The 15,197-nt window shown below is 43.1% G+C and overlaps 2 protein-coding genes across 2 annotated transcripts in view; both read right to left on the bottom strand.

The window, feature by feature from the left end:
* Window positions 1-1,170: 1,170 nt before the first annotated feature.
* Window positions 1,171-10,110, bottom strand: LOC116699353 (zinc finger protein 768-like). The gene is given in 6 exon segments (XM_032531887.1): window positions 1,171-1,673; window positions 1,676-2,090; window positions 4,515-4,786; window positions 4,935-5,028; window positions 9,085-9,092; window positions 9,789-10,110. Coding segments are annotated over 6 exon segments (1,383 nt in total). The 3' UTR covers window positions 1,171-1,401.
* Window positions 10,111-13,866: 3,756 nt separating this feature from the next.
* The window catches only part of si:dkey-7l6.3 (zinc finger protein 746), a 5,451-nt gene continuing 4,120 nt past the window's right edge, over window positions 13,867-15,197 (bottom strand). Inside the window, exon 3 of the mRNA XM_032532264.1 lies at window positions 13,867-15,197. This exon is cut by the window's right edge and continues 701 nt beyond it. Within this exon, the coding sequence (XP_032388155.1) occupies window positions 15,030-15,197 (168 nt within the window). The 3' untranslated portion in view covers window positions 13,867-15,029.

The raw sequence follows: 15,197 nt of genomic DNA, 5'->3' as shown, positions 1-15,197 counted from the left end.
TTGCCCTCATGTTGTCCTCATGTTGTCCTCATGTTGTCCTCATGTTGACCTCATGTTGTCCTCATGTTGCCCTCATGTTGTCCTCATGTTGCCCTCATGATGTCCTCGTGTTGTCCTCATGTTGCCCTCATGATGTCCTCGTGTTGTCCTCATGTTGTCCCCATGTTGCCCTCATGTTGCCCTCACGTTGTCTTCATGTTGTCCCCATGTTGTCCTCATGATGTCCTCGTGTTGTCCCCATGTTGCCCTCATGTTGTCTTCATGTTGCCCTCATGTTGTCATGTTGTCCTCGTGTTTTCCTCATGTTGTCCTCATGTTGTCCTCATGTTGTCCTCATGTTGTCTTCACGTTGTCTTCATGTTGCCCTCATGTTGTATAGTATAGAGTAAAAGTTGACATATTCCAGTCTGTGATTATCATCAACATCCATTCCTTTAATTTTAGTCTCAATAATTCCTAATTTCTGCTTTTCTAACTCAAACATTAGGTATAATTTCCTATAAATGAGGTTTATTGACCATAAATTCCAGAAATAACTGTAACACTAAAGTTAATAAGTTAGTGTTACGTGGTGTTGAAAACGTCAAAAAAAGTGACAAACATCGAAAAAGAGTCAAAAGTAGAAAAAGACAAAAACAAAGTCATTTTTGAATTTTGACAGGAAGACAACACAAGGGTTAGTTAAAAAATTTGGGAAAATCCAACCTTTGAGGACATCAGTTTTCAAATGTACAACTTTTTCTTTCGACACTTTTCCCGACATTTGTCATTTATTTGGAATTTATTTACGCTTTTTTTGTCAATTTTTTTCAACTTTTTTATGCGTAAATGCTATAAAATGAAATATAAAAAACACCTACATTTAGTTAAAGTAGTATTTATTTAACGTGTGAAGAGCCTTGGACAGAACATCCGCGTCCTGCCTAAATAAATAAAAGTCCGTCCTTAAAACACCGGAGTTAAAACTTAAAATGTTAAAAACATTGGAGAAAAAGCATCAAAAGTGTTGAAAAAGGGACAGAAACGTAAAAGTGTTGATTTTGGAATTTTGTCAGGAAGACAACACAAGGTTTAATTAAAAAAAAAGAAATTAGGAAAATCCAACCTTTAACACACCAATTTTCAAATGTACAACTTTTTCTTTTTCTCTCATTTGTCGTTTATTCGCAATTTTTTACGCTTTTTTTTTTTTTTTTTGGGCGTCAATTTTTTCCAACATTCTTTCAACTTTTTTACGCTTAAATGCTATAAAATGAAATATATAAAACAGCTACATTTAGTTAAAGTAGTATTTATTTAACGTGTGAAGAGCCTTGGACAGAACATCCGCGTCCTGCCTAAATAAATAAAAGTCCGTCCTTAAAACACCGGAAGACAACCGGAGGGTTAATTGACAACTGATCAATCAATTAGTGAGTCCCCTGTTGACATGTGTGTCTCCCGTGAGACTAGGGGTGAGACTAGGGGTGAGACTAGGGGTCCCGCCCCCCCCGCCCCGGCCCTCGTGCCCCCCCACCCGGCCCCCGGGTCACCGGCCCGCCTCTCCGCGGCGTGCACGCCGACGTGGCGCCGCAGGTGGCTCCCCGAGATGAAGGTCTTGCCGCAGACGGGGCACCTGAACTGCTTGCAGTCCGTGTGCACGCTCATGTGCACCTTCAGCGAGCCGGACTGGGCAAGCGCTTGCCGCAGTGCAGGCAGCCGTAGCGCTTCTCGCCCGTGTGCACGCTCTGGTGGCGCTTCAGGTTGCTGGAGTCGGAGAAGCGCTTGCCGCACAGCGCGCAGACGAACGGCTTCTCGCCCGTGTGCACCCTCATGTGGGTCTTCAGGTTCTTCAGGCACGCCAGGCTCTTCCCGCAGAAGCTGCAGACGAACGCCCTGGCGTCGACCCCCCCGACCCCCCCGCCGCTGCTGAGGTGGTGGACGGCGCCGTCCCGGGGACGCCAGCCGTCCCGGGGACGCCAGCCGTCCCTCCTGATGGAGGCGCAGGGTCGTCCCGCCGGATCTTTCCTCGAGGGGAGCCGCGGCTCGTCTGCAGGCGGTGGTGGTGGTGGCGCCCTCTGCTGGCCGGTGGTGAGACCCGCAGCCGGCTCCTACGTCACAAAATCAATCAGTTATTCATATTTACGTTATTCATATTTACGTTATTCATATTTACGTCATTCATATTTACGTTATTCATATTTACGTTATTCATATTTACGTCATTCATATTTACGTTATTCATATTTACGTTATTCATATTTACGTTATTCATATTTACGTTATTCATATTTACGTTATTCATATTTACGTTATTCATATTTACGTTATTCATATTTACGTCATTCATATTTACGTTATTCATATTTACGTTATTCATATTTACGTCATTCATATTTACGTTATTCATATTTACGTTATTCATATTTACGTTATTCATATTTACGTTATTCATTAAGTGGCCGTTAACCCTCGGGTCAAATTTGACCGGTTTACAAAAACTTTCTATATCAGAAAAGGGAAAAAAAATCAACAAAAACATTTTTTTTTATTTTTTAAACGCTGAAAAAGGTGACAAAAATAAACATCAAATCGGGGGAAAAAAGTGACAAAACATCAAAAACATTGTAAAAAGCGACAAAGAAATTATTTAAAAAATTGACTAAAACGTGATTAAAAAAACGTCAAAGTGAAAAGAGCGATACAGCGTAGTATCGCTACACAGACACCAAGTATGGATCTGTTATATTGTTTATATGTGTTATTATGTTTGTTATGTTATGTTATGTTATGTGTGGTTATGTGTGTTGTGTTATGTGGTTGTGTGTGTGTGTGTATGTTGTGTTGGTATGTTGTTTGTGTTGTGTTGTGTATGTGTGTGATGTTGTGTTGGGTTATGTTTGTGTAGTTGTGTTGTGTGTGTGTTGTGTATGTTGTGTTGTGTATGTTGTGTTGTTGTGTTGTGTATGTTGTGTTGTGTTGTTGTTGTGTGTTGTGTTGTGTATGTTGTGTTGTGTATGTGTTGTGTATGTTGTGTTGTGTTGTTGGTTGTTTGTTTGTGTTGTGTTGTTGTGTGTGTTGTTGTGTATGTGTTGTGTATGTTGTGGTGTTGTGTGTGTATGTTGTGTGTTGGGTGTGTTGTTGTTTGTTGTGTGTGTATGTTGTTGTGTTGTGTTGTGTGTGTTGTGTGTTGTGTTGTGTATGTGTGTGTGTTGTTGTTTGTGTTGTTGTGTGTTTGTTGTATGTGTTGTGTGTGTTGTTGTGTGTGTTTGTGTGTTGTGTTGTGTGTGTATGTGTGTTGTGGTGTTGTGTTGTGTTGTTGTGTGTGTATGTGTTGTATGTGTTGTGTGTGTTGTGTTGTGTATGTTGTGTATGTTGTGTTGTGTATGTTGTGTATGTTGTATTATGTTGTATGTGTTATATTATATATTATATGTGTTATATTATATATTATATGTGTTATATATGTTATACTGTGTTGTGTATGTTGTGTTGTGTATGTTGTATTAAATACGTTATATTGTATATGTTATATTATATATTATGTGTTATATTATATATTATATGTGTTATATTATATATTATATGTGTTATACTGTGTTGATCAGTCTGTCTGCTTCAGTTACATTCAGCAGCAATAACATTGAAGCGATATGAACAGAGAAATGTTTCTATTGACATATTCTGTCTATCCAAAAGGCCATTTCACCGAAAAACAAGAGTACGGTAAATCGTAAAAGTGCCGTTTCCATGGTGACCAGGTTGGCTCAGTCGTAGTACGGCGGAATATATAAAAACCTAAAATCAGGATTGTGTCATTCTAAAACTCTTCTCATATGTCTTGGGAGTCACACTGTGAAGAAATAATCATAACTTATACAGATGACAAAATACATGCATTTTTTTCCAAAAAGTCAAGACGTTTTGCTCTCATGACATTTACTTATGCCAATAATAACATAATAATGTCATATTTATTGATATTACACCCACAGCAATGTTACACAAGCAAATATGTGTCTAAATAGGGCATTATTTGGCCTTCCATAGAGTATATGGGCATTTTTGTCCCCTCTGGCCTTCCATACAAGAGGGGTGCCTTTATCTCCCATATATGGGCATGCACTTCCTGAAAAATAGACAGGACAGACAGAGAGAGAGACGGAGGAGCGAGCCAGCGGCAGAAATGAGCCAAAACGCGATGAATTATGGACATAAAGTGGATCAATCTTAGATATAACAGTATGGATTTAAAGCCCAAAGAGGCTGAAGTTCCAGGCTGGATAGAAAACCCCCTGTAGAGGCTAGAAAGACCCGGAAAAGACCTCCGTAAAGCCGAAAACTTCAGGATTCAAACGCAACCGGGGGTGAGTCAATCGCTTGTATGGTTCAAAAGTTATTAAACTATGAATCAGAGGTACTTTTTTTTACTCGTGGGCGAGTGTCTCGGGCTCAGAGGGTTTTAACCCTCGTGTCGGCTATGTGACCTTCAGTCCCCCCCTACCCCGTGTGGAGATAAACCTGCAGACCCTCACCTCGCCGACGGGGAAAGCGAAGCCGGCGACGCCTAAATCGACCGCGGCGGCGTTCACCGCGTACGAGCAGCCGGGGTCCTCCCTCAAAGGATTCTGGGTAGTGAGGGCGCCATGCTGGAGCGGCGTCTCGTACATCAGACAGTCGTAGCCGCTGGTTTCTGGCTTCTGGCTGGAGGAGGTCCGGGTTTCCCGGGCGTCCCCGCTCACCCACGGCGGAGGCGGCGCGCCGGCTTCCTCCGCTACTTCCTGTTTGGTCGGAGGGGGCGGGGCTTCTGTTTAAAGTTAAACAAGCAAAAGGTTTTGCACTTTAAGCTAAATTTCCGATAAATAAAACTGCCCTCCACAGGATACATATACCCTATGTATGTAACGTAATGTTTAACTGGGCGTTACGGCCTTAACGACTACCGGAGGACTTACTGCCCCGCTCAGACTGGGACCAGGACTCGGGGTCGTCCTCCACCTTGATCACTGAGACGGTCAGGGGGGCCGACTCACCTGCAGCCGCCGCACACTGGAGGAGAGAGAGAGAGAGAGTTACAGGTGAGAGAGAGAGAGTTACAGGTGAGAGAGAGAGAGTTACAGGTGAGTTACAGGTGAGAGAGAGAGTTACAGGGTTACAGGTGAGAGAGAGAGAGTTACAGGTGAGTTACAGGAGGGTGGGAGAGAGTTACAGGAGAGTTACAGGTGAGAGAGTTTAAGGTGAGAGAGAGAGTTACAGGTGAGAGAGAGAGAGTTACAGGTGAGTTACAGGAGAGAGAGAGTTACAGGTGAGAGTTACAGGTGAGAGTTACAGGTGAGAGAGAGAGAGTTACAGGTGAGTTACAGGTGAGAGAGAGAGTTACAGGGTTACAGGTGAGAGAGAGAGCGTTACAGGTGAGTTACAGGAGGGTGGGAGAGAGTTACAGGAGAGTTACAGGTGAGAGAGTTTAAGGTGAGAGAGAGAGTTACAGGTGAGAGAGAGAGAGTTACAGGTGAGTTACAGGAGAGAGAGAGTTACAGGTGAGAGTTACAGGTGAGAGTTACAGGTGAGAGAGAGAGAGTTACAGGTGAGTTACAGGTGAGAGAGAGAGTTACAGGGTTACAGGTGAGAGAGAGAGCGTTACAGGTGAGTTACAGGAGGGTGGGAGAGAGTTACAGGAGAGTTACAGGTGAGAGAGTTAAGGTGAGAGAGAGTTACAGGTGAGAGAGAGAGAGTTACAGGTGAGTTACAGGTGAGAGAGAGAGAGTTACAGGTGAGAGAGAGTTACAGGTGAGAGTGACAGGTGAGAGTGACAGGTGAGAGAGAGTTACAGGTGAGAGTGACAGGTGAGAGAGAGTCACAGGTGAGAGAGTTACAGGTGAGAGAGAGAGTTACAGGTGAGAGAGAGTTACAGGTGAGTTACAGGTGAGAGAGAGTTTAAGGTGAGAGAGAGAGAGTTACAGGTGAGTTACAGGTGAGAGAGAGAGAGAGAGTTACAGGTGAGTTACAGGAGAGAGAGAGTTACAGGTGAGAGAGAGTTAAAGGTGAGTTGCAGGTGAGAGAGAGTTACAGGTGAGTTGCAGGTGAGAGAGAGTTTCAGGTGAGAGAGAGAGTTACAGTTGAGAGAGAGTTTCAGGTGAGAGTTACAGGTGAGAGAGAGAGTTACAGCTGAGAGTTACAGCTGAGAGTTACAGGTGAGAGAGTTACAGGTGAGAGAGTTACAGGTGAGAGAGTTACAGGTGAGTTACAGGTCAGTCTGCCATTGATTTTTTCGGCGCCGGTTTGAGACACACAAGCTGTGAAAGCCTCAAAGTTAAAACAACTGAATATACTCTGCAGAAAGAACCATGGTGGAGAGTAAGAGCAGGGACTTATTATGCTGGAGACAGACAGACAGACAGACAGAGACAGACAGAGACAGACAGGCAGACAGAGACAGACAGGCAGACAGAGACAGACAGGCAGACAGAGACAGACAGGCAGGCAGAGACAGACAGGCAGACAGAGACAGACAGGCAGACAGAGACAGACAGGCAGACAGGCAGACAGAGACAGACAGGCAGACAGAGACAGACAGGCAGACAGGCAGGCAGAGACAGACAGGCAGACAGAGACAGACAGGCAGACAGGCAGAACAGAGACAGACAGGCAGACAGAGACAGACAGGCAGACAAGGCAGGCAGAGACAGACAGGCAGACAGACAGACAGACAGGCAGACAGGCAGACAGAGACAGACAGGCAGACAGGCAGACAGACAGACAGAGACAGACAGGCAGACAGACAGAGACAGAAGACAGACAGGCAGACAGGCAGACAGGACAGACAGACAGCAGGCAGACAGGCAGACAGACAAGGCAGACAGACAGGCAGACAGAGACAGACAGGCAGACAGCAGGCAGACAGGCAGACAGACAGGCAGACAGGCAGACAGACAGACAGAGAGACAGGCAGACAGACAGACAGACAGACAGAGACAGACAGACAGAACGACAGGCAAAACGAGACAGACAAACGAGGCGGCAGGCAGACGACAGAAGAGTAGACAGCGAGGGACAGACAGCAGAGACAGGCCGAAGACAGCAGAGCAGACCAGGCGACGACCGCTTGACTCAAAGCAGCAAAGTTCATTCAATCAATTGAACCAAAACGTTTATAGCGACGACCGACAGAGACACAAGGACCTGTCCCCGCCCAACTGCAACGTCAACCTGAGGGTCGGGAACCTAGTCCACAGTTGAGGACGGAGGTCGGGTTCCGACCCAGAGTCTCGGGTGGGACGTCAGGGCCGACGCCAAGCTCACCTGCTAGATGAGCCATTTTATTCATCATATTTTATTGTGCTAGAAAATTTTATATAAGACTGATCAGGTATAAATGGTGTTCAGTGGTTCAGGTGCTGCAGAAAATGAACTGAACTGTTCTAACGCACGTCGGGACAGACATTGTACATGTGAAGTTGATTGGACTAGCGGATTGTAGGCAAGCTAAATATAGTCAGGAAAGACTTGTATAAGATCGCTGGGCTGGTTGATTGTGTATAATGTATTCAATATCTCTTCTTTCGTGTATATGTTTTTAGTATATATATATTATATTGTGTGTATGTGTGTGTTGCTATGTGGTATCAAATGTATACTTGTTTGATTCCAAGGGGAATATAATTTACAGTGTGTGTGTGTTGAAGAGTATAGTGTGTGGTGTGTGTGTGTTGATGTGGTATAGTGTGTGTGTGTGATGTGTGTATAGATGTGTGTGTGTGTGTGTGTGTATAGATGTGTATATTTGTGTGTGTGTATAGATGTGTGTGTGAGTATAGATGTGTATATTTTGTGTGTGTGTGTGTGAGTGAGTATAGATGTGTATATTTGTGTGTGTGTGTGTGTGTGAGTATAGATGTGTATATTTGTGTGTGTGTGTGTGTGTATAGATGTGATATTTGTGTGTGTGTGTGTGTGGTGTGTATAGATGTGTATATTTGTGTGTGTGTGTGTGTGTATAGATGTGTATATTTGTGTGTGTGTGTGTGTATAGATGTGTATATTTGTGTGTGTGTGTGAGAGAGTATAAATGTGTGTGTGTGTGTGTGTGAGTATAGATGTGTATATTTGTGTGTGTGTGTGTGTGTGGTGAATATAGATGTGTATATTGTGTGTGTGTGGTGGTGTGAATATAGATGTGTATATTTGTGTGTGTGTGTGAATATAGATGGTATATTTGTGTGTGTGTGTGTGAATATAGATGTGTATATTTGTGTGTGTGTGTGTGTATAGATGTGTATATTTGTGTGTGTGTGTGAGAGAGTATAAATGTGTGTGTGTGTGTGTGAATATAGATGTGTATATTTGTGTGTGTGTGTGTGAATATAGATGTGTATATTTGTGTGTGTGTGTGTGGTGTGTGTGTGAGAGTATAAATGTGTGTGTGTGTGTGTGTGAGTATAGATGTGTATATTTGTGTGTGTGTGTGTGTGTGTGTGAGAGTATAAATGTGTGTGTGTGTGTGAGTATAGATGTGTATATTTGTGTGTGTGTGGGGAATATAGATGTGTATATTGTGTGTGTGTGTGTGTGTGTGTGTGTGTATAGATGTGTATATTTGTGTGTGTGTGTGTGAGAGAGTATAAATGTGTGTGTGTGTGTGAGTATAGATGTGTATATTGTGTGTGTGTGTGTGTGTGTGTGTGAATATAGATGTGTATATTTGTGTGTGTGGTGTGTGTGTGTGAATATAGATGTGTATATTTGTGTGTGTGTGGTGTGGAATATAGATGTGTATATTTGTGTGGTTGTGTGTGTGTGTGTGTGTGTGTGAATATAGATGTGTATATTTGTGTGTGTGTGTGTGTGTCTCTCTCTCATACTGTAGGCTATATCACAACGTAAGGTCGTCAAAATAAGAGCCGGAAATGTAAAACACAACAAACGCCAAAACGTTGGGAAAAGTAACAAAAAAAAGATGATTTAAAAAGAAAAGAAAAGAAGCCTCAAAAACATCGGAAAAAACACCAAAAAAAACCATGAAAAGTAACAAAAACGTCAAAGTGACAAAAAAGCGATTAAAAACCTTGACAATTGTGACCAAATTTGTTAGAGAAAAAACACAAATACGTCAAAAACTTTGTAAAAAAGGGACTAAAAACATTGAGACAGGGACAACAAATGTATTGTTTTTTCCGTGGTCGACGGGGGAGACAACACGGGTGAAGTTTAAATGTAGAAATGTTGTAATTTAACTGTTTTTTCTTGTTAATGTTACGCTAGTTTTACTCGTTACTACCTCCGGGCGTCCCGCTCCTCCTAGGCCCGTTTCCAAGGTGACGAGCAGGCAGTGGCGCTCGAGCGCGGAGCCGTTGGCGGCGGTTGACGACGACGTCACCACCGCGGCGGCGCGCAGTGTATGTGTAAGTATAGGTGTGTATATTTATGTGTGTGTGTGTGTGTCTTCTCTCTCTCTCTCTCTCTCTCTCTTATATACTGTATGTATCACAACGTAAGGTCGTCAAAATAAGAGCCGGAAATGTAAAACACAAAAAAAACGCCAAAAACGTTGGGAAAAGTAACAAAAAAAGATGATTTAAAAAAAGAACCTAAAAAACAATGGAAAAAGTGACCAAAACGACGAAAAAAGTGATACAAATCTTGACAATTGTGACCAAAAATTTTGTGATAGGGACAACAAACGTGTTTAATGGTTGACGGGGAGACAACACACAAGTTAAGTATAAATGTAGAAATATTGTACTTTAATCGTCTTTTCTTTTCATTCTTCTACTTTTTAGCATCGTTACCGTTACGCTAGTTTTACTCTTTACCTCTGAGCGTCCCGCTCCTCCTAGGCCCGTTTCCTAGGTGATGAGCAGGCAGTGGCGCTCGAGCGCGGCCGTTGGCTAGCAGCAGCGCGGAGCCGTTGGCGGCGGTTGCGGCGGCGCGCAGGGCGCTCGCCCGCGCGCCGCCGCGGAGCTCCACGAGCCGCAGTTTTCTCCGCAGGACCTCGTTCTCTTTGCGGCTCCGCGAGATCTCCAGCTGCAGCTCCGAGTAGCCGCTGTCCACGAGCTCGCAGATCTCCGCCACCGCCGTGTTGGCCAGCACCTCCATGATGGAGGCGAGCTGCGCGTGGAGGGCGGCCGGAGACATGGTTTAGGTGTTAACAGTAACCCGCCGCGTGCGTGTGTTGCAAACAGAAGGGTCCAGGTAACGGCAGAAACGCACGCGCTCGCCCCGTTTGGCTGACTTTTGGAGTCCCGCCTGATGTAAACAGACCCGAGACGAACCAGGAAGTGATGCAGGGTGTCACCGCCGGTCTCTGCCCCAATGTGAGGCGAGTGCAGATTTGAGTCGCGCATGCGTCACTTTGCGACGAGTGAAGCCTGGAGTTGCGCATGCGTCACTTTGCGACAAGTAGCATACAAGATGCTAACGAGACTTCTGTAACGTCAACCCAGTATAAATGGACCTACTTAACCAAGTTGGTTCACTGCTAGCTTAGCTACAAGTTAGCATCAAACACAACAAAGGCTGTCAGTGGTTTTGAGCTAACGTTAGCAATCAATAATAGATAGCTAAAACGTTTTTGAAATGACTGCTAGCTTAGCTACTTGAGCTAGCAGTCAAACACAACAAAGGCTGTCAGTTTAAGGGTGTTTTGAGCTAACGTTAGCAACCAAACTATCATGGATAGCTAAAACGTTTCTGAATGATTCCCATCTTCCGTTATTGTTTTGTAATGATAAAGTTTATTAATTCATGGATTTCACAAATGTCAGTATGACAGTTGTCGTAAACTATTTAAATCTGAGCATGCGCGACTCACATCTGCACTCGACCAAAGCCGGTCTGACTCGACTCTCATCGGGTGTGACGCAATAGGCCGCAGGCCGTTTACATCTGAGCATGCGCGACTCAAATGCACTCGCCTCACATCGGGCAGTGACAGTAACCGTCTAAATGAGTGACACAGGGGTAGTAAAAACGGCCAGAGACAACCTAGAATGCGCATGCGCTAAGTAGCCTATCATTTTACATTGTTGTCAAAAGATATAAAAGTACGCCAACGTGATGAGAGAAATCCTCTAGTTTAGGTCATTTTAATGAGGAACTTTCTCAAAACATTGACACTTATTTTATTTTATTATGACAAAAAATAATATTCATTCATCAGACTCGTAAAGACAAACCGTCCGAGATGAAGCTGAAATTATGGGCTTTTTATCCATCTCCCAATTAAGGCTCACAGGCAAAACTATCAATTACCAAAACCCGAGTTAAAGAGGGGGAAAGACATGAGTCAAAAACGGTTGATTTATACAAAAATACAGCTGTAATTGGAACATACCAACACAAAATACAATACAGGGGTGGCTCAGGCAAATATATAATTTTTATATAATAAAAGCCAAATCTAATAAATCTATTGAGCTAGAAATTTACCGACTATTGTTGATATAATTCACACAAACGTTTCACAGATATCTTGAGGGCTAGTCAGTGTATCGTCAAACAATTCGGGTCACTTCCTGTTACCCTGGAAGTCCTGACATCCTTTAAACCCGATGAGAGGAGAGTGCAGATTTGAGTCGCGCACGCGTCACTTTCGCGACGACTAGCATATAAGATGCTAACGAGAGACTTCTGTATAAATGGACCTCCTTAACCAAGTTGGTTCCCTGTTAGCTTAGCTACAAGTTAGCATCAAACACAACAAAGGCTGCCAGTTGAATGGTGTTTGGAGCTAACGTTAGCATCAATCATAGATAGCTACTAGCTAGCTTAGCTACAAGCTAGCATCAACCACAACAAAGGCTGTCAGATGAATGGTGTTTGGAGCTAACGTTAGCATCAATCATAGATAGTTACTAGCTAGCTTAGCTACAAGCTAGCATCAACCACAACAAAGGCTGTCAGATGAATGGTGTTTGGAGCTAACATTAGCATCAAGCTACCATAGATAGCTACTAGCTAGCTTAGCTACAAGTTAGCATCAACCACAACAAAGGCTGTCAGTTGAATGGTGTTTGGAGCTAACATTAGCATCAAGCTACCATAGATAGCTACTAGCTAGCTTAGCTACAAGTTAGCATCAACCACAACAAAGGCTGTCAGTTGAATGGTGTTTGGAGCTAACATTAGCATCAAGCTACCATAGATAGCTACTAGCTAGCTTAGCTACAAGTTAGCATCAACCACAACAAAGGCTGTCAGTTGAATGGTGTTTGGAGCTAACATTAGCATAGAGCTACCATAGATAGCTACTAGCTAGCTTAGCTACAAGTTAGCATCAACCACAACAAAGGCTGTCAGTTGAATGGTGTTTGGAGCTAACATTAGCATCAAGCTACCATAGATAGCTACTAGCTAGCTTAGCTACAAGTTAGCATCAACCACAACAAAGGCTGTCAGTTGAATGGTGTTTGGAGCTAACATTAGCATAGAGCTACCATAGATAGCTACTAGCTAGCTTAGCTACAAGTTAGCATCAACCACAACAAAGGCTGTCAGATGAATGGTGTTTTGAGCTAACGTTAGCATCAAGCTACCATAGATAGCTACGTTTCTGAAGTGATTTCCATCTTCTGTTATTGTTAATAATGAGAAAACTTTATTATTTCATGGATTTCACAAATTTCAGTATGACAGTTATGTCGTAAACCGTTTTAATCTGAGCGCGCGCGACTCACATCGGCCAGTGACCCCCCCCCCCCCCGCTGTGCAGGGCCACCTTTCCTTTATACGCCACCAATCAGACGCGGTGAGACTTCCTGTTTACCTCCGTTTTACACTAAAGACAACATGAGGGCAACATGGGGACAACATGAGGGCAACATGGGGACAGCATGAGGGCAACATGGGGACAACATGAGGGCAACATGGGGACAACATGAGGGCAACATGAGGACAGCATGAAGACAACAGGAGGACAACATGAGGGCGACATGAGGACAACATGAGGGCGACATGGGGGCAACATGGGGACAACATGGGGACAACATGAGGGCAACATGGGGACAACATGAGGGCAACATGGGGACAACATGAGGGCGACATGAGGACAACATGGGGACAACATGAGGGCGACATGGGGACAAAATGGGGACAACATGAGGGCAACATGAGGGTGACATGGGGGCAACATGGGGGCAACATGAGGGCGACATGGGGGCAACATGGGGACAACATGAGGACAACATGAGGGCGACATGGGGGCGACATGGGGACAACATGAGGACAACATGGGGACAACATGAGGACAACATGAGGGCGACATGGGGGCAACATGGGGACAACATGAGGACAACATGTCCTTTTATATTAACACATATGTTTTTATGTGGACAGACATTCAAAATCATCAACAGATGAGTGCATCAGTGAACAATGTACTGAGATGTTTACGCCTCGACGCAGAGGTCCCGGGTTTGAATCCCACCTGTGACAATTTTCCTGCATGCCCCCCCCCCCCCCATCTCACCTAAAATGCCAAATAATATTAAAAACAAACAAAATATATTTTAACAGTCTATGTTCTGAACACAGGAGAAGTTTGCTTACGAAATGTAACGTGTCGAGAGGAACGCTATATGACTCGTAGGGAGCCAAAATAATAATAATAATAATAATAATAATAATAATTACACAGCGTTGGCTCCAACTCAAAGTAAAACACATTTAACAGACAACACTTTGTTTTAAAAAATGTTGTAAAACATGAACTACCGTTTTTTTCCCCAACCTGGACCCTATTTTGCGATGTTTTCTGTGTGAGTGACTCCTGTCCATGGCCAGTTGTGTCCTCTAATAGTGCTCGTTTTGCTGCCAACAGGCTCTGATTATTATTCTAAGTGTCTGAAAACATTATGGGATGGATCCCTACCTTTTAAAAACCTCTTTGAGATCTTTCTATTTAACCAGAAACGGTTCTGAGGTCGCTAGCGCTAAACCCACCAGACTCCATTTAAAAAAACAGTGCTTTAAGCGTGTATAGAGCCAACATGTTTTCACATGTAAATCAGTAATCTGTGTGTTTATTTTACCCAAAACTAGAGTTGTGATGGTTGGAGAAGTGGAAAGACGACCAAAAACGTCTTTTTTATATTTTTATTTTGTTTCTGTAGAGTATGAATGAAGTGTATTTTACGATGCTAAAATCACTGTTTATTTACATGGAGTCTGGTTGGTTGAGCAAACTCAATTTTGTGGATGTTTTTATTTAAAAACTAATAGACACTTGACACTTAACTAGACACTTAGAATATTAATCTGAGCTTGTCAGCGGCAAAACCAGCACTTTTATGAAGATAAATACAAGCTGAACTATTACCCTATAACAGTATAATAATATAACTCTCTCTCCTAACATCGTGTTGTCTTCCTGTTGACCATGAACTCGTCCTTCAAGGTCAAAATTGAACATGTTTTTGTCGCTTTTTCGGATTTATTTCTCACTTTTTTCCAGCTTTTGGTGTTTTTAAAAAAACCTGATAACCTGTAATAACAGGTTTTTACAATTATTCTTGAAATTCATGGTCAACAAACCTCATTTATATCAAATTATACGTACGTTTTTAGTTAAAAAGTCAGAAATTATGAATTATTTTAGCTAATAGTTAAGCTCAGAGGATCATGAGTGGATCTCAGACGGGTAGATGTCAAAGTTTAGACCGCATACTGTTTGGAAACCATTTAAAAAAAAAACCAAAAAAAAAAGAATTAAAATGCTATAAGATTCAATAAATACTCATAATTCAGTGAAAGTTACCTGAAGGATGTTATATGGAATCATCCATGTTAACTTCTGGGCATTTTGGTTGAAAGAAACCAATATTTCTAATATAAAACACACATAATATATAACATATAATATATATTATATAATATTCAATAACACATTGAAAACGGGTCAAAGATGGTTGTTCCCATCAGTCACTCAGACACAAACACACAGGAAAACAGGGTCCAGGTTGGAGAAAAAAAATGTCAGTCACCCTTTAAAAACAACAACAACAACAACGTCCATCTTAAAAACGGGATATTTATAGAACAGGACATTTCCGGGACCTTCACGCGTCGGGGTGACACTTCTTCACGTGTAACTTGAGGCTGTACTTGACGATGAAGCTGCGGGCGCACACGGCGCACACGTGCGGCCGCTCGCCCGAGTGCACGCTCAGGTGCGACTTCAGGTGCGCCGACTGCGTGAACTTCTTCCCGCACTGGGCGCAGCTGAA

The sequence above is a fragment of the Etheostoma spectabile genome, chromosome 12, assembly GCF_008692095.1.
Source record: "Etheostoma spectabile isolate EspeVRDwgs_2016 chromosome 12, UIUC_Espe_1.0, whole genome shotgun sequence".
Classification (NCBI taxonomy): Eukaryota; Metazoa; Chordata; class Actinopteri; order Perciformes; family Percidae; genus Etheostoma; species Etheostoma spectabile.
Note: the sequence above shows the minus strand (reverse complement) of the source record. Positions and strands in the feature narration are given on the sequence as shown.